This window comes from Triturus cristatus, chromosome 7 (assembly GCF_964204655.1).
Source record: "Triturus cristatus chromosome 7, aTriCri1.1, whole genome shotgun sequence".
NCBI lineage: Eukaryota > Metazoa > Chordata > Amphibia > Caudata > Salamandridae > Triturus > Triturus cristatus.
This window is the reverse complement of record NC_140590.1, coordinates 1,275,860,187-1,275,884,482: the sequence shown is the minus strand read 5'-3', so window position 1 is coordinate 1,275,884,482 and position 24,296 is coordinate 1,275,860,187. Positions and strand designations below refer to the sequence as shown.

Sequence of the window (24,296 nt, the reverse complement as noted above, 5' to 3'; positions counted from 1 at the left end):
AGATGGAGGGGATCCATCTTCTTCGCGATCTTCTTCAGGAAGGGGACTGGATGGTCCGTCTGGATCTGAAGGATGCTTATCTGTCAGTACCCATCTTCGGCCCTCATCGTCGTTTTCTACAATTCCAGTGGCTGGGTCTATGGTACGAGTACAAAGTCCTTCCTTTCGGCCTCTCGTCGGCACCTTGGTGCTTCACGAAACTTCTGAGGCCTGTGGTCGAGTTTCTTCGGGTCAGGGGCGTTCGCCTCATTATTTATCTGGACGACATCCTCATCCTGGGTCAATGTCCTCGTCTTGTTTTGCAACATCTTGCCTGGACCACGGATCTCTTGCAGAATCTAGGTTTCGTGATCAACCCTCAAAAGTCAATGTTGACTCCTTCTCAGTCGGTGGAGTTTCTGGGCTTTCTTGTCAACTCCCTATCTTGTCAACTCCTCTTGCCCCAACAGAAGATCAGATCGATCAAGAGAGAGTTGAGGTTGATTTTGAACAAGCAGACTGTGTCCTTGAGGTCTGTAGCCCGGGTCGTAGGGTTGTTGGCTTCGTCTATACAAGCGATTTTTCCGGGTCCTCTTCATTACTGAGCGCTTCAACGTCTCAAAATCCGCCATCTCCAGAAAGGCCTCAAGTATTCCGATCAGATTCCTCTCTCAGAGGAGGCGAGGTGGGAGATGTTATGGTGGCTGGAACATATGGAATCCTGGAACGGTCGAGCCCTTTTCGGCACCACTCCGGAGGTAGTGATCGAATCCGACGCCAGTCGGTGGGGTTGGGGAGCCCGATGCGGTCAGGTGTCGACGGGCGGCCGTTGGTCTCCGGACGAATTGAACCTTCACATCAACTGTCTGGAGCTGTTAGCGGGCTCCTTTGCGATTCGTTGTCTCTCTCCCCGCCAGACAAATTGTTGCATCCTGCTTCGCATGGACAATGTGTCGGCGGTTCGCTATGTCAACAAGCTGGGAGGGACTCGGTCCCGTCTTCTGGCAGAGATTGCCAAGGACTTTTGGCACTTTTGCCTTCAGAACAGTCTTTTTGTGGTGGCGGAATATCTTCCAGGGTGCAGCAACCAAGTTGCGGATTGGAATTCCAGACATCTCCGAGATTTCAGCGATTGGCGGCTTCACCCTCGAATGTTTCGCTTATTGGACAGGTTATGGGGCCCGTGTCAGATCGATCTGTTTGCCTCCCGTCTCAACAAACAAATTCCGGTCTTTTTCAGCTGGCGTCCGGATCCGGAGGCTCTAGCCACGGATGCTTTTCTGCAAGTATGGCCTCCTGTGATGTGTTATGCGTTCCCACCGTTTGTGATGATTCCCAGGGTATTGGCCAGAACCAAATGTTATCGCTCAGAATTGATTCTGATCACTCCTCTTTGGAGGGCACAAGCATGGTTCCCGGTTCTTCTAGAAATGTCATGTGCAGTTCCGGTTCTTCTTCCCCTTCGTTGGAATCTGTTGTTAGACCCTCTCCAATCTCCGCATCCGTTGATCTCATCGGGTCAACTACGGCTGGTCGCTTGGCGGATTTCGGGGATCGTTGGAAAGTCCCTGGCCTTTCGGGAGACGCTACCAGATTTATCAATGAGGCTTGGTCGCCCAACACACACAAACGTTATGCTACAGCATGGAAGCGATGGTGTGATTGGTGCTCTTCACGGGATGTGGATCCCTCTGCAGCAGATGTCTCCTTGGTAGTGAACTTCTTAGCGTCCTTAGCCGCTTCAGGTCTTGCTTATCGTACTGTTAATAATTTTCGATCAGCCATCTCGGCAGGTCACGTGGCCCTTGAGGGCAAACCTCTTGGTGAGCATCCTTTGGTGTGTAAATTACTTAGGGGTATCCGGTTGGTCAAACCTCCGTGTCCTAAATATTCCGAGCTCTGGGATGTCTCCATTATTCTTCGTTTCTTGGATTCCTGGCCTGTCAATCAGAGTTTGTCTCGCAAACAGCTTTCTGCCAAACTAGCGATGCTACTTTGTTTGGTATCATGTAAACGTGTATCTGATATTCGCGCTCTTGATCTAGCGGGTCGTAGTTTTTCCCCGGAGGGTGTTACTTTTCTGGTCACTAGACGCACAAAATCTAACACCACTTCTGTCACCTATCCCGCGTTTCCTGCAAATCCTAAACTATGTGTGGTTCAATGTATCCGAGATTACGAGGTAAGTACTGCAGGTTTTCGTCAAGATTTGACTGGTCAATTGTTGATTGCTCTCCAGAAACCGTTTCGTCCGGTGACCCCAGCTACACTGGCACGTTGGGTGCGTTGGCTTATGAGCGAAGCTGGTATTGATGTTTCCAAATTTGGTGCACATTCTGCTCGTGGTGCTATGGCATCTAAGGCTTTTTCTAGGGGAGTCACTTTAGTGGACATCATGAAGACTGCTGATTGGTCCTCTGAATCTACATTTAAAACTTTTTATTATAAACCTATTGTAAATATTGCATCTGTTGTGGTGGCTCAGCTTTGAACAAGCATAATCGGAGCCTCCGGTCCTGACATAGAATTAAAAATTTGCAAACATTCGTGACAAGAATTTTCAATTCTATTAAGGACAAGGAGGCGAGGATTATCCCACCCATTTTCGGTATTGTACTGTTTGATTTACACTGTTTTATGATGCATTGTATATTTATGCTCATGTTTTTTCCCCCCCCCCCTTTTTTGACTATATCCCTTCTGGGGAGTTGGTATTACGGCTTTATATTTCTATTTTCAGGTTCTGATCTCAAGTGAGCTCTGCTGCCCTGTTTTCATCTTAACGAAGGCTCTTCGTCGTCTACCAGAACATGCTGTTCCTTTGCAGTTGTCTTCACGTTCGTTGCTGCCTTTGGCCTTTGGATTCTTTTTCGTTGAATGGACTTTTCCAGTTTCCTCGCGTTCCAGACTGTGACTATATTTTGCCTTAACTTTTCACACAAAGAAAGAGGAAGTGGTATTCTCTTGGACTGCATTTATAGTGGGCTACTCTATGGTTATGTCGTGATACCCACTGGGTTTATGGGTATTGTAGTACTTGTTGTGTTTTTTCTACTTTCTGATTGGCTGCTGAGATTTTCATTAAAGAAAATGAGAAGCATAATCCTCGCCTCCTTGTCCTTAATAGAATTGAAAATTCTTGTCACGAATGTTTGCAAATTTTTAATTTTAAAACGTTACTCTTCCAAAGACATTTCTGAGAATAATTTACCTTGACCCAGGTCATGACCCTGATTGTTACATGACTTTCACGAGAGGTCAATTTTGTAAACATGTACTCTGTAGTTGTTTAAGCCTAATCGTGCTACTTCTCGCTTTTATAATTGTGAATGTATATTTAACTAGTTAATATGTGAATTCCACAACGAGTACGTATAAGTAGTTTTACCTACTTCCATGCTACTCTCATTCCTTATGTAATTTACTTTGTTCTATTGTAGAGCGCTCTGACGCCTCTGGGTAAAGTTTGCGCTATATAAAAATGCATAAATAAATAATGCGCACATACTTCTAAACAGTGTGCCTGATCAATTCTGTTACATACTGTAACAAGATCTATAGTTACCAATATGTAATGCAGTTATGGATGAATTTCAACTTAAATTATCTTGCCGACCTTCCCGCCCACCATTATCAATCTCTTTAAGTATTCTCTTTGGCTTTCTACGGTATATAATGCAGTAATGCTTTAATTTCAACTAAAATAATCTTGCCGACGTTCCCGTCAACCATTATCAATCTCTTTAAGTAATCTCTTTGGCTTTCTGTCGTCAATGCCTGAGCTCTGCAGTTGGTGTGTTGATGTCGCGCAGGGGGGGCTCTCTGTGCAGCGGAGACTGACCCCCTATTGCAGCCAATCCCACTCCTCTCTCAATGTGCGCCTCCTCATCCCCCTCCTTCTTTGTACCTCTCACCAGATAATGAATGCCTCCTTTAATGTCCACAATATTTGTCGGCCAAATATTGCCACCTCCAAGCTTGTGAACGTATTGTCTAGCTGCCATGTTGCATTGGGCGGATTCACTCGACAAGCAAGCACACCTACTATTCATTAATAATGAAATAAAATATAGGTTAATTAGCATGAATTATTACGCATGTAAAAATGCTGCAGATCCAAATTAAATTAGCTGGTTAGATAGTAAACCTGTTAAAATATAAGAGTTAAATAGGAAGTCGGAGATGGGGTTCGCTCAATTGAAATGCATACGTGCAACTTCGTTAAATTTATTGTTTTATTTTTCTCAAGGCAATTGATAAAACCCACCATCTCGCACTGCCAGTAAAGACTGTATTCCCAAACTGGTACCGCTGCACGTATTTTCTTGGATTGGAAGAGTTACTCATTCAAGATGGCCACCAAAAATAACTGGAAAGGCAATCAGTTGGTCATATTTTGTTTCATTTACTTTAGATATATGCATCACGGCAAGGAAAACGTCCTGCACTAGCGGGTGAAATTTTCTTATGGGAAGCAAATCCATAAAAGTAATTGAAGGTGGGTATAACTACACCCATTCTAAAATACCCACAACATCCGCACAAGTAATAGCCCTCTGTCAATTACCATGGTTGATGTGACGAAATCAGCCTCCCCTTTAAGGCAACTAGCAGCGCTTATGGCAAAGAACAACAACTTTGCAAAATCGTCAATTATATCCCCGCTAGGCTTCATATTTTTGGGGTTACGTTTCAATAGCAATCCTTTGGCTCTGCTTCAGCTTAAGACGTAGATTTGCCCTGGAAAGATCTGTTATATTATGTTTTTTGTGCTGCTGCAAACAATGACTGCGACAGCTTTTGGCAGGAGGAGGGGTGACAGCTGGGACCATTGACAAGGGTTGCTTAAACAAACCAGCTCAAGCTGCATCGTTTGACTATGCACTAGGATCATTTTGTTTGTATGTCAATAATTCCTTCCTTTTAAACCCATGCACTGAAATGAGGCATAACTTTTAACAATATACCCTTTTTGTGCACAGTATTTAATGGTACAGCCTGGATTTTTTTTAGGCTGGAGGTCAGGGTTCAGCAGCCATGTTCTGTCTGCAAAAATAAATAAATGGAGTGTGAAAATATAACATTTCAGTGATCTCGTGGGTTGCAAAACAGCCCATCGGCCGATAGCCCTACCTGCGCAGTCATTCTTTCATTGATCTAAGACTAATCTATTTTCTGTGCAAATCCCCTCCCCCTCTGCAACCAAGCCACCATTAGGGGGCAGTGAAAGCTACTCTGGAGAAGGAGGGAAAAGGGGGAGGGAGGAGAAGTGGGGGATTTTTTTTCTTTTTTTTTCCTCCCTTCTTGGACCAGGGGGAGAGGAGGGAAAAATATATAAATATATATTTGGAGCCATGGATGCAAACTGGAGCAGCTTCATATTCCAGGTAATACAAAATAAAAAATATTTAAAAGGGTGGGGAAGGAAGAAGGAGGAGAGCCATAAACAGGGCTGTTGGGTTTTGCTTGTAGAGGGGAGGGAGTACTTGCGAGGGTAAATGTTGCAATGTGTGCTGTTAAAGGAGGAAGAGGTGCAGGGGAGGGAGGGAGGAGGAAGGAGAGGCCTGTGGTGAGCGGGTGGAGAGGGCCCTCCATCCCTTTCTACCCCCTCCCTTCCTGGCTTTCCTCCTCTCCCTCCCCTCCCTGCCTCTCCCCATACCCACCCCATGCGCCTCTCCTGCTCAGGGAGGGGAACCCAGCACAGGAGCAGGGGGAGTGGGGTGCCGATGGAGGGACAGTGCTACTGTGTCGAGCACGCGACAGGGGTGGGAGCTAAATCAGCCCCCCGATCAGTTGGTGCCGTAGACTGTCAGATCTCCCTCTCACTATGTACTGATGTGCCCAAAATCGCCTTGCATTGATAATATCTGTGTCCCGTTGGAATTTGCCCTCCTATGTCCTCGCAGAGGTTGTGCACATACGCTTTTTCCCGTTCTTCAACAACCTTCATTGGGGTCGTAGATGACTTGGAATAAACCGAACAGTTGCAGTTGTGCATAACTGCTGCAGCATTGCACCTATGTGTTCCCCCCGCATAGGATGATTATCGTGTCTTTATACCCAGCACGCCACTGTCTACCAAGGGCTTCTTACCTGTGCGTGTTTTGCATCAGAACGTTTGCTTTGGGGGCCGTAGTTACAGGACGCGTTGTTTGTCTCTAAACCCCTTATTGTAATCGGCGTGTTCGTATGCCCCCCCCCGTCTATGCTGCATTCTGTTAAGAATCCTACACCTTAGTCCATAAATGGCATTTGCTTTTATCGGTGCCTGTATCTTGAAGTGTAGTGTATGCAGTTACGGATTGCACTGAATTTTGTCTTCGTAGTGATTGTTGTGTATTGTGTCTACGACCCACACCTTCCTGAGTTCGTGAAACACGTTAAATGTAATGTGTGCGAGAAGGGGTGTCCTTATCCTGCATTGTGAAAGTGTTAGCAATGTGCAGTTGTTTCATTAGAGGCGGTTGCGCTTTTACCGCCGCCTCCCCGCCCCCACATAGCGAGGATTCACCCCGGATGGCATGTGCCTTAATTACAGTTCAGAATCACTTCTTTGTTTTATTAGTTGAGCTTGCCCTTGTCGAGCGCCGTGCCCTTCCTGTGAGTGCGCCCCTGTTTACCTTTATTAGCGAGTGTGGTATATTTTAAGCCCCATCCCACGCCTCTGCTTTGAACATTCATAAGTCTTTTTGTGGAGGGGAAATTCATTTGCACCGGGTCTGCCACGGGTTTGCCCTGTACAAAAAAATGCGTTGTGTATTTGAGAGCAATATCTTGCCATCCATCCCAGTGCTTGGTCAGTTTTGCATGTTTACTTCAATTATCTGTATAGTTATCCAAGGGGATCAACGTAGCTTCAGCTTAATTATTGTCCTCTTTGTACATACAATGTGCCAAATTAGTGTTAGCTCCGTTCCCGATTTTTATGTTGTATGCGTAACAACGTGTGCTCAGGCATCTACTTAAAACAAATCTCAGTAGCATATTGGGTGAGGCAAGCAATTACTACGGTTGCTTCCGAGGCCCCGCCCTGTTCCTGACATTGTTTTTGCATTCAGTAGTTGTATACTGCTTTCCTACACATTGCGAGGCCCAAGCACTTTGAGTGCTTTAGTAGCTATTTAGTTTGTATTGTATCATCTACAGGTGTCTCCAACGAGTGCCTCCTGAGCTGCTAGCAGCTTTCTGTGTGCAACCCAGCCTGCTATTATTACAGCTTTTGCTTGGTTGAATAATTATATATAAACCAACATTTAAAATCCCATATTTCAGAAGGAAATGTGTGAATTTTCAGAACTCAAAAGCAGATGTTTGGAGAAAAATGGCTGAATTTTCAAAATGCATTTAAAGCTAATATTTGAGTTGGAGATACTTATTACTCACTTTATTAGCTTGGTGCCGGTCAGGTTGCAGCTGTGGCTGTTACCCATGTAGAGACATTCCAAATTGATAGTGTATGCTAAATACATCATGGGGACTTTCAGAGAGTTGACCTAGGAAGGCATTCCACCCGTTGATTACCACTGGCTTTGTGGTTTGTAACTCATATTTTCTGGCCTTCTACTTGCTGTCCTTATTTGCTTTAGGCGCTCCAGGTTCACATCATACCTCCCGATGCCTAAAGTGTATTTACTGTATTCTTCCACAAACTCCCTTTCTATAACTTGGCCTTTACATCTTACATATCTTGTCACGTTTACTGGGCATTCAAAGACTGAGGTCAAATGTTAGGTGTTGTCATCCGAGGGTGATTGTTTACTTTTTTTTATCCGACCTAAAAGTGAGATGATTTATGTGGCAATCTTGCTGGATACTGGGGTAGGAAAGTTTTTTTTCGAGCACACAATATTAAAATGAACTGTGTAAGTATTTCAGAATGTATCAGAATTAGGAACATAAATGAAGCCCATTTTTTATTTCTGAAGTGTGTTGGAAACATATTTTAATAGGATCAAAACAGATCATTACACTATGTGATGCAATTACCACACATTTTCGTTCGTGCACTGTATAGTTTTATTAGTAAATTTATATGTCTGCGCATATGTAATGGTCATTTCAGTTGAAAATGTTTGTAATGGTGGTCCGCTACCACACCATGCATACTCTGCTCTACTCTATTCCACTCTGTACCACTGCACGATCCTCTGTGCATTTCTACTTTACACCACTCCACACCAATGCACAACTCCACTCTATGCCACTTCATGATACGCCTCTCTACTCTACCTTGTACCACTCTACGCCAACACACTCCTTGTCACTACTTTATACCAACACACTCTGCGCCATTGCACTCTACACCACTCCGGTCCAGACCACACTAGTCTACTCCGCACAACTCCACTCTACGCCACTCTGTAACGCTGCAATCAACGCCACTGCACTCTGTCAATAGACTCCACGCCAATGCGCTTTATGCTGTAACACTCAACTCTGCTCCTGCAATCTACGACACTCCACTGCACGCCACTCTAATCTACTCTGCTGCACTCTATGCCACTGCACTCTACACCACTTAACTCTACTCCATTACACTCTGCCACTCTATGCAACTGCAGTCTACCCTGCACCATTACACTCTATGGTACTTCACTCTATTCTGAAACAATCTACTCTATGCCACTGCATTCTATGCCCCTCTACTCCGCGGAACTGCACTCTTCTCTGCATTACTGTACTGTATGCCACTCTACACCACTATGACACTCTACTCTGCAATACTGCACTCTACATCACTCTACTCTGCACTACTCCTCTCTACCCCACTGCACTCTACGGCGTTATACTCTACTCTGCCACTTGACTCTACTCTGCACTCTATGCCGCTGCACTACTCTGCTCCACTGCTCTTTGCATCACTCAACTCCATGCCACTTTCCACACTGCACCACTCTACTATGAACCACTCTAGTCTCCACCACTGCATTCTGTGATGCTGAATTGTACGCGGCTGAATACAATCATACACTCTACGACACTGCAGTGTATTCCACTCTGTGAATCCACACTATGCCACTTCAGTACACAACACTCTGCTCTTCGCCATTCCACTTTGAGCGACTCTCCTCTACGCCACCAACTTTTAGCCATGCTAAGCAGCCACAGTGGTGAACAACATGGCTAAAACACATTGGCGAAGCCAGCATCTCTTGCATAGGCAAGACCTATTGACTTTGCCAAGGCTCGTTTACGTTTACTGTTGGCAGCTCTGCCTAATGCATTGATGTGATCACTGCTGACAACCATGGATGGGCTGGTCACAAGTATTAGTAGTTTGGGATGATTTGCATTTCACATAAGCAGCTCTTGTTACAGCAACTGTTGGAGACCCCTGACCTATAAAATACTCAACACCCCTGATAAGGCAGCTAACTAATATGGTTGCATTAGGTTACTGTGCACCCTTTGGAATGCCCGATTGAAAGGGCGTTGGTTGTAGTTTGCTCTGTATGTCTTTATTTTTAGGTTATGTTCCAAGTTAATTGTTTGTCCAATTTGGGTAATGAACCAATATTTTTTGGGAAACACACACCTATAAACCATCACCAGCTCAATATAATATGTTGTTTATACATAAAAATCAGCACAAAATTGCAAGGTACTCCAGTATGGCTGCATCTTTTTCCATTTTAGTGGGACATAGTGGATGTAAACCCAAACCACCCATCCACCTTCTCACTCTGTCACTAGCTATGTGAAACTTTTGATTATGTCATGGTAGCATCATTTAATGTTGTTTCTGAGAGGTTTTAAAACCTCTCTTGGGGTTGGGGCGGGTATTGTTAGGTGGATCCTCTTTCCCTAGCAGTCTTGTATTGGTAAAATAAGCATGAGCTAGTCTGCTAGCAACATGAAAATACTCTTGCTATTTGTATTTTATTTCTGGTAGTTGCCATTAGAATGCGTTGTGTTACAGTTTGGGTCTTTACTTTCTTTTTACTATTGTAGACTCTGGTCTTCTGGGATTGCTTGGTTGTAGTAATGTATCATGCGAAAAATGGATCAACAAGCTAAGCTTGAACTGTGATCGGATCTCTGTGCGATCAGAGGCCCTCTTAAAGTTACAGGAACTGAGGGTCCAATGACACATCACCATTTTGATCAGCCTCAAAGTAGAGCTCCACTGGTTTTGCAAAGAACAAACATTTACCTACCTTCAGTAACGATCTGTCTGGCAGATACTGTAGATTCCTCCCCTTTTGAATATTGCAGGCGACAGACTGAATTCTGAAATGTTTCAATAGTTCTCCACTCCAGTATGGGGCATGGGCTCCATTTTGGTGCCTGAAGTGGCATCCTTGTGACGTCATTGGAACCAGAAAAGTACCCAGACTGCTTTGTGAAGTCAGTTTCCCTTCCATTGTTCTTACACGCCCGCGAGGCAGATGGACGAGAATGACATACAGACAGGTGCAGTTTGAGATATGGACCGGGCTGCTGAAATAATGCAGTTGTGTGGCCGTGGTGTTTTTTGTGTGCATAATTGTAGATATGTGTTTGCCACACAATCTCCATTGTAAGGACACACTTTTTGTGCCCCTTTAGGTCAGGTCCTTGACCTCACTTTGTCATGGACAGGCCTAGGCCTCTGGGCACACACTTGATTAGTGACATCAGGGCCAATATAAGGATATCAAATATACATTAATTATGGCATTCATGGGACGGTTACTGTTAGAAATGGGATTTTGGGTAGGCTAGGGCGTGGGCCAAAGCCCAGCAAAAACCACCACTCTAGTCATGATAAGGAAGTTACACGTCTTAAATAACCCCTGCTCACCCCCTTGGTAGCTTGGCACGAGCAGCCAGGCTTATCTTAGAGGCAGTGTGTAAAGCATTTGCACATAACCAACAGTAATGCAGTGTACGCGCTACAAAAGGACACCACACCAGTTTAGAGAAATATCCAATATTTTTATATAATTAAAACAAGACCAAAACGATAAAAATCCACAATACTATACTTAAAAGTTCCCAGTTAAAAATACGTTTATTAAAAAGAGTTCCTTGTGTGGATAGCTCTGTCCGGGCTACCACGGCATCGTGAACACACAAATCCAAAAACGGTTATGGCTGACCGCGCGGTCCAGCTACGGTGTCGGGAAGACCCACAAACAGTACCTTTCAGAGATGCAGGGTGATGGGGCCCTTTAAGTCACTCGCGTTGCAGGTCGAGCTCCTTTCTGATGATATCAGGATTTGCTGGCGCCAGAAGGCGGCGGGTGCTACGGTGCGAAGGGCAGCGGTGCGGCGTTCGGTGCCCCCCCAGGTTGCGGTGCGAGCAGCGGTTTGGTGGCGGCGTCAGATGGCGAAGTCGTTGAGACCAGGGTCGCTGTGCGAGATGGAGGCGGTGCTCGTCACGGTGCTAGCAGGTCACGGAGCAAGCAGCAGCGGCGGCGTTGTTGCTGAAGCGCTGCCGTCGGCTGAGGAGCGGAAGTCGATGGCGTCGGTGGGCCAAGGCTGCGGTGTGGAATGAGGGCGGTGTGTCGTGTAACTTACAAGCGGTGCCCCCGAACCACGGTGCAAGCAGCGGCGTTGATATCGGCGGGAAGTGGCGGCATCAGGAAGGCCAAGGCGTCCTCGTGAAGCAAGACAGTGCGGTGCCCACAGGTCGCGGTGCGAGCAGCAGCTTGGTGGCGGCGTCATCAAGGGGTCGTCAGTGAAACCAGGGTTGCGGTGCGGCTGTGCTCTCTGCGGTGCCAAAGCTTCGGCGTGAAGCGAGGCGGTGCGGAGTGCGGTGCCCACAGGTCGCGGTGCAAGCAGCGGCTCGGTGGCAGTGTCCGCAGGCGTCGTCTGTGAGACCAGGGTTGTGTTGCGGCGGTGCCCTCTGCGATGCCTTCAGGACACGGAGTCGGCAGTGGCGTCGTAGACGTCGTCGAGTTGGTGTTCTTCAGCTTGCAGCACAAAACACACAGTCGCCAGTGCTGAGGGTCGAAGAACTTGAAGTCTTTGCTGTTCCTGAGACTTCGTCAACAGGGGGCGAGCTCTACCTCAAGCCCATGGAGAGACTCACAAATTAGGTTGCAGAAAGTCCAGTCCAGGCCTTTCACTGTCCAAGACAGAAGCAGCCACTGCAGGTCGGCCCAGCAAAGCACGCAGCAAAGCAGTCGTTCCTTCTTGCAGCTTCTCCGGCTCTTCTTCTTGGCAGTCTTCTTGATCCATATGAGTTCTAAAAGTTCAGGGGTCTGGGACCCAGTATTTGTACACAAAAATCCTTTGCTCTTCCAGGCAGAGGGTGTCTGTGCCCAGCCAGAACCAGTTTGGCCTTCTCTGGTGTGAATTCCTGGCAGGAGGTGGAGACGCCTTTGTCAGAGGCAGACCAGGCCCTTTGAGGTGCAAGGAAATCTCCTCCCTCTTCCCCTATCGCAGCCCAGGTTTATTAAGCCCTTTCCTGACCTACCTAGATTATCAGGAGCCACCCTGCTTCCTAGCCATCTGTCGTCCAAAACCCAGACAGGCAATCCACATTCCAGCAGAGGCACACGGGATGACAGAGCAAAATAATACCCACTTTCTAAAAGTGGCTTTTATGAAGTCAGAATTAAAAGGGCACCCTCGCTCTCTCTCACCCTCTTTAGACGCTGAGTTCAGGCATACCAATCTTCATTCACTTATACCTTTTTTGGGCTGCGTAGTGGGTGGCACAATCCGTGCTGCAGGCCCACGAGTAGCGGTTGACTCGCAAGCCCCGGCACCCACAGTGCCCTTTACTGGGGACTGACAAGTAAATAAAACATCCAATCATAACACAATTTACCACAGGCGCACCAGCACTTTATCACTGATCAGCAGTGCGAAAAGCACACAGAAATGTACACCAGCAAAAACAGAGTCAAAACCAGGAGGGCAGAAAGCAAAAATTCAGGGGAAACTCCGCAAAAGATGCCAAGTCTAACAGTTACACACTAAATCCTCATACTGGTGACAATATTCTCCCAAAACACTCCCCTGCTAGGTCTGGTTAACTGGATCCTTACTAATCTTTTGGAGACGTTTGGTTATTGGTTCGGCAAAACTGGTGGGAAAGTTCATCTGAATTCCCATGATTTATTCTGGCTTTAAGTTTCAATGTGAAATCTAGGTCTTGTAATGACCTCGGAAATCTCAGCAATTTTTGATTCTCATCCTTTCATCATCATAGGCCACTTGAGTGGTTTGTCTCTACCACAAACATGGTCTCTAACAGGTAAGTTGGGAACCTGTGCCTCACAGTCGCCACTACTGGAATATATTTCAGTGGCTGCCCAGTTCTGTTCTCAAAGAAGCTGTTCTGTCTGATAAAGGCCACTGGATGCTTTCTACCCTTGTCATACATAGTCACACACCAAAGTCCGGTGCTTTCAACATAGGTGTATAACATAGTGCTGCCTTCGGGTCATCAAAGGCCAAACATTCCATAGTCAAAATCTCCTTCCTAGGCTGCTTCTTCGATGTCAGGGTAGTCAGTGACACATGTATAGTCCCTATTGTTGTACACAAAAGTTACGTAATTACCAGTGGGCCCTAGAAAGTCTTTCAGTTGGGTATGGGTGGTGGGTACTCCCCACTCCAAAACAAACTGTATACCGACATCCCACAGGCAGGTCTTCCTGTTGCCCACCTCATGCACAAGGTAGACTACAGAGGACTGTTCCTCCTGGCACTAGGTTGCCACGATGATTCATTTCTCTCTCTGTATCCTACCTTTTTCTAGGTACGTCAAGTGGTCCTCCCACAAAATACTAAAGAAGCAATATGGTTCAAATAGCCCACGCATAACTCTTTCAGCCCTGAGAGAACATGGTTCAGAAGGTACTGAGGAGCATTCCTCAGCCAAAAAGGTAGCACCTAGTAGCCACTGATCAGATCCAACGTACTAAAGTAATAAAAGGCAACCAACCAGTTCAGTAGATCATAAAATCTGGGAATTGGGTGTGCATTGATCTTATTGACGGCACGGTAGTCCACACAAAAGCATAAGTCTGTGTATCCTTCCTTGGGTCCAGTACTCCTGGATTTTCCCATGGTCCATAGAAATGCTTGTTCACCCCTGAATCCAACATCTTACCAACATCTGCCTTGATGCACTTCTGGACTCGGTTAGACATCTGGTAAGTCTTAATCTTCACTGGCAAGCTGTCTCCTTTTTCTGTTATGGAAACAGACAGTTTCAACACTGGAGTCAGCAAAAAGAGATGGTAAAATCATCCCAACACTTCTCTGAACTCGTAACTGCTGCTCATGTGTTAGTTCTGGGGCAAGTTGCACCCCATCCACAGCACCATTCATCACATCACCAGGGAACAGTTCAGGAAATGACTGCATGTGTTTCTCAACCCCCTCTGTAATTGCCAAAATGTTTACTGTGAAGTCTCTCCAGAGGTATTTCTCGCATGCAGCCTATCCATGGCTCCTTTAAGGCATGTGTCCTTCAAGGCACGTGCAAGGCACTTTTCTGGTCATACCTTTCCTTAATCAGCTCTTGTTTGCCTGAAAATGTTCTGTTGCCAACCTAGTGTCAAACAGTCAACTTTCTGATGCCAGTCACATAGACCACCACATCTTTTTGAGAAGACTCTTAAGTTCCATCTCACCTGTTCGTTACTAACCTTGAGTGGGTCACACGCTGGCTGACCAACGAGAAGTTCAAAGGAACTGAACCCATCACCGTCCTTTCATGGAAGGTTCTGTAAGCGAATGCGATACAAGGCAGAAGATGCACTTAGTCCTGAGGGTCTCTGGCAGAGTTTCGATCACTTCAGGTATCTCATCTTCTACCTCAGGAGTAGGGGCAAAGGATGACATGTTGTGTGCCTTCTCAGTCTGCCCTGATCCTACCATTACCTGATCCATGCAAATCTGGGATGGTCCCAGTCTCTTCTCAAGACTGATAATGCAGACTGCATCCAAGCCATGTTACTAAACCAGGGGCAATCACATTCTTTTCCTAGAGGCATTAAGTACCTTGCTTGTCTCTCACCTGTACATCGAACATAGTTGACTTGCTGTTGATTTCTATCTTAGATCGGGCAGCCAGGTACTCTATCGTCCCCACTGACTACTAAGCCTGTGCCATTGGCATCACAGAGAAAATTTGCAGCGTTTAAATCCTTCCTGACCTGTATAGTCATTTAGGCTTATGTATACCTTAGGGCAGAACCTTCCTCCCATTTTTGCTAGTCTCCAACACAAACACTATGGCTTTTGGATGAATGTGCATAAAGGCATCTTTCCCAAATGTTCATTGCTGCTAAGTTCAGTTCAACAGGGATCTCTTAGTTTCCTTTACCCAGAATCAACACAATTACTGCGATGGGTGCTGCTGTTCCAGGATGAGAGGCTATTTCACCTTTCAGCCACTCTTGTAAGGCGCCTCTTGGTGACACTTATAGCAAATAATCACTTTGGGTATGGAAGAACCTTCTTGTTTCCTCCTTTTCCTTGTGTGCTTGACTGGGATTTGAGAAACGTTATAGGTCCCAAATACACTTTCCCATGACTGATATTGTTGTACATGTGGTACCATCCTCATCGGTAGGCACATATTCAGAATCTGGTGTTATCATGCGGAGTAGAATGAGAGCTCTGCTTCTAGTCGGGTTTACCTTGGTAGTCAAATGTCATCTCTTCTTTTTTAGCTGGGTAATGCCCCATTATAGCATAGTTTGTGAATTAATGACTGTAGCCTGATGGCAAGGGCATGAGCATAGTTTGTCATCACCCACTACAATCTTCTCTAGGATGCTTCTTGAAAATCTCCACTTTCTTCTGATTAGAAAGCACAGTGTTTAAATTACTTAGCCACACGCACCCAGCTCTGTCTGTTCGTGGTCCCCAAACGAAGATCTGCTTCTCCCACCCAGTCAGAATGCTGCGTCCTTCTGATAGAGCCTTGGCTACTCCACAGTGTAAGGTAAAAAGAAGGAGACTGTCCTTTTCTTATCTGGCTCGGCTTCACTGGTACAAAACGAGGTACCCTTCGACCACTGCCTTAAGGGTTAAACCCAGGATAGGGACAACAGTCCCCTGTCAATCATGATGGCATGCTTGATACGAAAATTAAAGTTGTGCTGTTCTTGAATGATCTAGAGTGTAGAGATATACAAAAGACAGTAGGCTACAGAGTCACAGAGATGGGAATCTGTTTCTTTGGAATATAATGCCCTCACACACCCAGTTGGGTGTCATGCTTCATCATAGGGCTGCTCCTCGTCTGGCCGGTGCTGCAATGCCTGACGGGCTCCCGATGAGGGGCACTTTGGTGAAGATCTTTTTGCAAATAGCCGTTTGGTGCTGTGGGGGTGAGCGATTTAGTGAGTGTAGATAAATGAGTGGTGTGTGATGTTTATGTGAGTTAAAACAGGGCTGGGAGTACCAGCAAAAATAATTTTAATTGTGGGGTCTCCTACCCAGATTAAAATAAAGAGGAAAGGCGCAATGCTAAGTTAATGTCTTAGGTGTGGCGCTCTTGGTACACCATCCTTGTTATGACATTCAGTCAACCTTTCATAGTCCAGAACAAGCCTATACCTCTGTGCATATTAGATTATTGTGATGCCAGGGCCAATATAAAAGTTAGGATACCAGGTGTGGTGACAGTCGGGCACTCACAACCGTGTGCAGCAAAGTGCACTGTCCTCAGACGACACTGTGACATATGTCTATTTTGCTCTAACTTCTCTGATTGCATCCTCTCGGTTGTGGATCAAAGGAGACTGGACTTTACTACTTGGAGCCACTGAAAGGAACCCTGTTTGTATTGGCTGTAAATGATCTAAATACGTTCACAACCATGTTTAGTAGGAGCATGCACTTACCTTTGGCCAAAAGGGAGGATAACAGTGAGTGAGACATCACGTGGGAGAGCTCCGACACACTCAATATCTGTCTGTGAGAAACATACCATGCTTCACACACATTCCGACCACCTGTGCTCCATTTTTCAAAGACACTGGGGCAAGAGGAGTAATTTTGCCCCAAATGTTTGGTAGGCAAGCAACTTAGTCATAGTCCCTAGGAGTATGATGCGTGGGATTAGGGAGGTAGATTTAGAGGCATGAAGGGTGATTATGTGGGCTGGGATCAGTGGGTTTAGGGGTATGAAAACTCCAGTCATGTTTTGCCTCAAATTTTTTGTCTTCCATTAAAATATAATGCATTTTAGTAGTGTGCATCTAAAGAACCTCTGTTGTCCTGCACTTATCGGCAAATGACGAAACCTTTTCTAACCTTTATGTGCACAAATATTATGGTGCTCATACATCTGCTTAGCTTTCATGGTACACTCTGAATTGGCTTGCATATATTTCAGCATAGAAAATAGCAAAGGGGTTATCACCGTGAAGCTGTGTGCTGGCCAGCATCTTCCATCGATAATCAAGAAGTGATAGATTCAGAAGGCTCTCATGCTGTCCCGCTGACGTCAACTATGAAATGAAACCTATTTATAAAGTGCTTTTTCACCCCAAGGCACTAAAACCCAAAAGAAACATGTGTGTCAGGTCGACACCAGTTTTAGTTCAACAGGGAGGGAGTTCCAATATTTCGCTGTAAGCAGCGAAAAAGATTTGCCTTCCCATCTACGACTTTTAACTCTTGGCACCACAACATCATTGCTCTCCAATGATCTAAACTACCTTCCAGGGACATACCATTTGAACATTTTAAATTGATCTCGGCCTGATCTTATGCAAGGCTTTATAAGCCATACAAAGTGCCTTAAACATTTATTTTTTCGAACTTGCAAACAGTCTAGAATTTTTAACCCCTGGTGATGGACTTATGTCTGGGTTTCGAAGGAGTAATAGAGCAGGCAGCATTCTGTGCTGCGTGCAACCTTGCATACAGTATTTGAGTAGTACTCCAGTCCAGAGTGCTGCAGTAGTCCAAATGCGAAGTTATCAGTGTTTGGGTAACTGTTTTACATGGTGGAAGAAGGATGTACCAAAAGATTGTTTGATGCCATGTGTGGCTGTAGACACCCATGCTCTGCATACTCCTGCTATCTAGTGTTGGGTTCAGAGTTGTGTAACATGTTTTTCTTCGCAGAAGATTTTTGAGTCACGAGGTAGAGTGACTCCTTCTCTCCGTGATACTGCGCCTGGGCATTGACTCTTTTGTTAGATTGTTTTCTCTCCGCTGTCTGGTTTGGATATGTGTTTCTCCTCTGTGTTCAACTCCTTTCGGTACGAGCCTTCGGTCCTATCCTATCTTCCTATGTGACACTTTATCATCCACATATAAAGACGCCCAGTTTCTGCCCATGCTTCCAGGCATGTTACGGGACACAGATGATATATTTAAAGAACATGTATGTGCCAGAGTTATAGCTCCACTGGTTGATAAAAATATATATAGCGGCTCCCTCTGACCCACTTTTTATACATAGCCAGGTCCCACCAGGCTTCATTGTGTCTACTACAGCTCGTAAATGGGCAAAAAGGCAAGTGGAGATACCCCACCTCCTGAGAAAGTGAACAAATGCATTGATGCTGCTGGGAAACGGGTTGCAGTCAATCGTTGGCGTATTGCTAACTCCCAAGTCCTACTTGCACGTTACGATAGGGCCCATTGGGATGAAATGGAAGAACTGCTAAAGTATCTTCCAGAAGAACATAAAAAAGGGCTTAACAAATAGTTAGTGAAGCTCAGGCCATCACCAATAATTCAATCGGATGTTCCTTAGATGCAGCAGACACAGCCGCCAAGGGCATCAATGCCAGTATTTTGCTTAGAAGACATGCCTGGGTCGGGTGCTCCAGTATTGAAACCAGAGGTTCAACGGGCAGTTTTGAACATGCTTTTTGATAAGTAATATTTATTTGGTCCTGAAGTGGACTCCACTTTAGACAAAATGAAAAAAGACACTGACACTGCAAAGGCTATGGGAGCACTTCAAACTCCTTCACCTCACGGTTCCTTGCGCCTCTCAGGCTACAAGGGTGTATGCAAATCCTTTGCCACAAATGCCTCTACTTTCCAACAAAAGCTGGGGAAATCAGCTTACACTAAAGGATTTTACAGAGGTTCCTTTAGAGGCAATAATAATAGAGGAAGAAGTAGAGGCGCTTCAACATCTGGTGGAGCCTTTACCCCCAAACAGTGACTGCCTTATCCTTTCCCACGATCACATAACACCTGTTGGTGGAAGACTACATACCTTCTTCCCTGTCTGGTAAACCATCACAACAGACCAATGGGCACTAGCCATTATCCAACATGGCTGCTGTCTGGAGCTCATTACCATAACACCCAACATTCCACCTCACAATCGCAGACTATCAGAAGTTCCCATTCATCAGTAAGGCACAGGGGTGTGTTCCTTGTACTTTCTAATACCAAAAAAAGGTGGATCACTGAGACCAATTCTAGATCTCACACCTCTCAACTACTACATCCTATCAGAACACTTTCACATGGTCGTTATAAGATGTCATTCCACTTCTACAGATGAACAACTTTATGGCCCCTTTGGACCCTAAGGATGCTTACTTCCATATACCCATTCATCCTGATCCTCGCAAATACCTCAAGTTTGTCATAGCAGGAAAACATTGCCAACTCAAGGTTCTCACCTTCTGTGTCACTACCGCACCAAGGGTTTTTACAAAGTGCCTAGCAGTAGTAACAGCACACCTACGTCGACAAAACATTCCCGTACTTGGATGATTGGCTAATCAAAGCCGACATCTATCTCCAATGTCACCAACATAATCAAATAACAATAGACCTGCTACACATTTTGAGGTTCAGCATCAATGTCCCCAAATCTCACCTGTAACCTCTTCAAATTCAACTTAGGCGCAATCCTCAACACACTGGATTAACCTACCCCAATCCTGCTCAGATACAAAACTTTCAGGCTCAATTTCAGACAAACAGTACACTTACAGTTCGGACTGTTATGGGTCTACTAGGAATGATGGCACCTTTATTTGCCATAGTTCCCGATGTAAGACTAAACATACGCTCACTACAGCAATCTTTCTCGTCAGTGGTCTCAGTCGCAGGGTCAGCTCCATGATCTAGTGTTGATAGACTGTCAGACTCACCGTTCTCTGCAGTGGTGGAACCCCAGCAACTTATTGAACAGGCGGCCTCTAACTACAGACTCTTCAGGGACAGGTTGGGGTACACATCTCAAAAACTACATAATACAATGTCTGGGATGTCAAACTTCAGTCCCTACACATCAGCTCCCCTGGAACTTCAGACAGTATTCCTTGCACTAAAAGCGTTCCTTCCCCATCTGTCTCACAAAGTTGTCCTAGTCTGGACGGACAATATGACAGCCATGTACTATCTACAAAAACAGGGGAGGGGGGGGCAGTCTTCCCAGTTGTTACACCTCTCTCAGACCATATGGAACTGGGCTCTTCACCATCACATTAATTTGTTGGCAGAATATCTGCCAGATAGGGACAGCCATCTTGTAAACCTGCTCAGCAGGACACACAGACAGTCTCATAAATGAAAGCTCGACCCACAAGTCCTGTTTCTCTATTTTCAAAAGTGGGGGCTCCTCACATAAAGCTGTTCCCTACAAAAGAAAAAGCAAAATGCACAGACTTCGCATCCAGGTTCTCAGACCCACTATCCAATGGCAATCCACTATGGATGAGTTGGACAGGGATATTTGCCTCACCCTCTCATTCCATTTCTGGTTCGTAAACTCAGACAAATATCTCTCACTATGATTCTAGTAGCTCCCACTTGGGCCTTTCAGCCCTTTACACAACGCTCCTTGATCTCTCGATAGTCTAAAATGATATGCTTCACAACAGGCTGGACCTGGTCACTCAGAATCAAGGACAAATCGGACCCCCGGATGCTCAACTTAGTGATTAGGCTCCTGAGGTCTTAGAGTTTTGCTTTTTAAACTAATCATCAGAATGCATGGATATTCTTAAACAGGTAAACAGACCCACAACTAGAGCCTGTTATGCTGCTAAGTGGAAGTGTTTTGTTTGCTATTGCAAACCTAAACATATTAAACCTACCAAAGTCACTGTGCAGGACATTATTTGCTATTCAATTAAATTGCAAAATTCCAAATTGGCATTCACCTCCATTCCATTGCATCTTGCTGCAATAGCTGGCTATCTCCAAAATAGACAGCATTTATCACTCTTCAGTATTTCTGTCAAATAAGCATTCATGGAAGGACTCCAACTAGTCATTCCACCTTGTGTGCCTCCAACACCCTCCTGGAACCTAAACATGTTACTTACTAGGCTCATGGGTGTTCCTTTTGATCCTTTACACTCATGCCCACTTCAGTTTCTATCATGGAACGTGCCTGTTTTAGTTGTCATTACCTAGCTCGTGCATATTAGTGAGCTCCAGGCATTAACCCTGGAAGAACCATTCTTTCAAATACATAAAAAATACTTCTGACTGATCTAAAATTCATACCACAGGTAGTTTCTCAATGTCCTCTCAATCAAGCCATTGAACTACCTGTTGTTTCCCCTAACCCTGCTTCTGTAGCAGAAAGAGATCTTCACACCTTAGATGTCAAAAGAGCACTCACTTTCAGGAAAACTAAACAACAGTTTGTAACTTTTTTACCACCACATAAAGGTGACCCTATATCAAAATCCGGCATAGCCAGATGGATAGTAGAATACATTCAAACTTGCTACATTAAAGCCAAAAGACCTTTACTTGCAACTCCCAGAGCACACTCTGCTCGGAAGATGGGAGAAACAATGGATTTTTTAGGAAATATCCCAATAGCTGAAATTCTGTAAAACAGCTACATGGTCTACAACACATACATTTACTGAACACTACTGTGTAGATGTGTTAACACACCAAAAAGCTAATGTAGGTCAGGCAGTGCTACACACACCTTCTCAAATTATTGCAAATCCGACACGCTAGCCACCACTCCTTAGGAGGGACTGCTTTACAGTCTATGCAGAGCATGTGCATTTACAGCCACACATGCCATTAAACGGATTATGTTACCCTGTAAGCATTTGTTCGTGGCATGAATTGCTGTAGATTCACATGCGCCCTACCTCCTTCTGGACACTTGTGGCCGTTGCTGTTACATTTTGCACAATTCCCTCAGTATGGACATCTTTATACTGACACTTTATTTGCACTCCTTTCTCACCCACCTGCGGGAAAACAATCTAACAAATGGGTCAATGCCCACCACCAAGAGGAAGAGGCACTCTACCTTGTGACTCGAAAGTCTTCTTTGAAGAAAAACAAGTTGCACAACTCTGTACCCAACAATAGATGGCAGGAGTATGCAGAGCATGTGATTCTACAGCACTACATGCCACAAACCGATATTTATAGGGTAAGTAACATAATCTGATCTCCATATTACAGTAAGGTAAAGAAAAGTTGTGGTCACATGATTGATATGTGTCACAAAGGGTATACATTTCTATAAAAAACTATGCCCAAATTCTGAGCCAAGTCCACAGCTACAGTTTCCAATTCAGCAGGCCACCAGGGATTTGACCAAATTGTTGGACGAAAACCAAATATTGAGATCTGTCTTTTCACCATTTAATTTTAAACATTTGGTTGTCATCCAACTGTCTACCTCTTTCCTGCAATTTTGAAATTGTTCTGCAACCACAAGGGGATTTTCTGGGACATTATTCTCAATTTGGGTGTCATCCACATAAAATGATCCACTAAAGCCGTAGGAACGCGCTAACTGGGCCATATACAGGTTGAAAAGTGTTGGACTAAGCACAGAATCTTGTGGAACACCACATAATGCAAAAGGTTGTGATATTAATGGTTTTCATAACACTGTTTGTATCCTTCCTATTAGGAAGGAAGACAAGAGCCTAATGTCCTTTGTTTTTTATGCCTGTCTTAGAAAGTCATTCCAGCAGTACAGAGTGGGCTACGGTGTCAAACGCTGCACACAGATTTAACCATATCAGGACATCCGCATCTCCAAGAACTAAAATATTTGTAATATTGTCCGACTCAATGCTGTGTCCATGTCTAAAGAGTGGGCGTCGCTCTTATCTCACGTTAGGTTTGCAGTCAGCTCTGCCAGCAGTGGAACAGCTTTAGATCACTCTTTTGTGTGAGACCTTGGTTGTTGGCATATTGCATCCCAAAACCATTCAGAGGTAAAACCCTGGCTGTCTCAGAAGTGCAACAATCCCCTGGTGTTGCTCCAAGGATATGGATGCCAAAGTAGAATTAGCCCATACAAAGAACTACTTTATTGTGCTGCACCCATTATATCCTTGCACTGACCCGCATTCATGCTGTTCTGAAATGTGATGGAAACGGGGATTTTAATAGGATCAAAACAGAGGAGCAAGTGGGAGAAGTACCTCTCTATGAAGCTCTGTAGACACAGCCTTTGTGTGCGGTGATGCCCCTCACAGCAGGATTGTCTTGGGCCTGGAGCACCCACAACAGAGGCACAGAGTTGTGTGATCTATCTGCACCTGGCTATAAATGGCCACAAAAACTATGATCAGGAAAGAGACAAAAGGGTTGTCTTACCAAAAAAGACCATTCCCACTCTGAACAACAGACTGCAGCCCCATTCACCCTCACCATCTACCAAGCGGCAGGGCTACAGGATGGACCTAATCGAATTTCTATAGGAGCGTTGTCTCCTTTGTTCTCACTTCACTGTCTGGGTCTCCTCCCTTCTGCATCCTGATACACTTCCACTGTCTGGGGGAAAACGCCAACCCCAACTTGTGCACTGTAACAGGAAATCTAAAATGGAACGCTTGGATCTACAATGAATATGCTACAATAGTCACATACAGAAACACTCACAACATATACTTGAATGGGATTAAGTGACAAACCAGAAAATAAATCTGATTGTACATTGGCGAGACACTCTGCCAATGACAGACGAAGCACTCCTTTTTAGTGAGTGAGTGAAAACAACTTTTAATTTACATAATAGCGAGGGAAGATCTTTTAAGGAGACCTTTTGTTTCTCTGTCAGCTACCCTTGTGGAGTGTACAAATTCTGTAACAAGGTTGCGATATTCCAGACTGTCCAAAAAGGTTGTTGTAGGCTTGTAACACAACAGACGTGGGCTTTTAATGTTTAACTGATGTGTACACTCAGATCACAGGGTTAAGCTGGGTGCCCCAGAAATGGAGCTCTATGTATAATGTTTCTTTCTACAGCTTACATTCTCCTATTGCTTGCTGACTCAGAAAGCCTTCTCCCACTATATTCATAAAACCATGCATGAAAATTTGACCTTGGTGTACTGCTTGATTCCTTACTTCAGTGACCCTCTTCTTACCTTCTATCCTCTGCATGCCTTCTATTTCTGAGAATATCCTTCTCCTAGTCTCATGCCTGCCTG

The 24,296-nt window shown here is 45.0% G+C and overlaps 1 protein-coding gene across 2 annotated transcripts in view; it reads left to right on the top strand.

Annotated features, from left to right (window-relative positions):
• The first annotated feature begins 4,586 nt into the window (after positions 1–4,586).
• The window catches only part of MAZ (MYC associated zinc finger protein), a 121,162-nt gene continuing 101,452 nt past the window's right edge, over positions 4,587–24,296 (top strand). For both annotated transcript variants that reach the window (XM_085618806.1, XM_085618805.1), the window contains exon 1: positions 4,587–5,366. In XM_085618806.1, the coding sequence (XP_085474932.1) occupies positions 5,334–5,366 (33 nt within the window). In that variant the 5' untranslated portion in view covers positions 4,587–5,333. The remainder of the gene's footprint in view (positions 5,367–24,296) is intronic.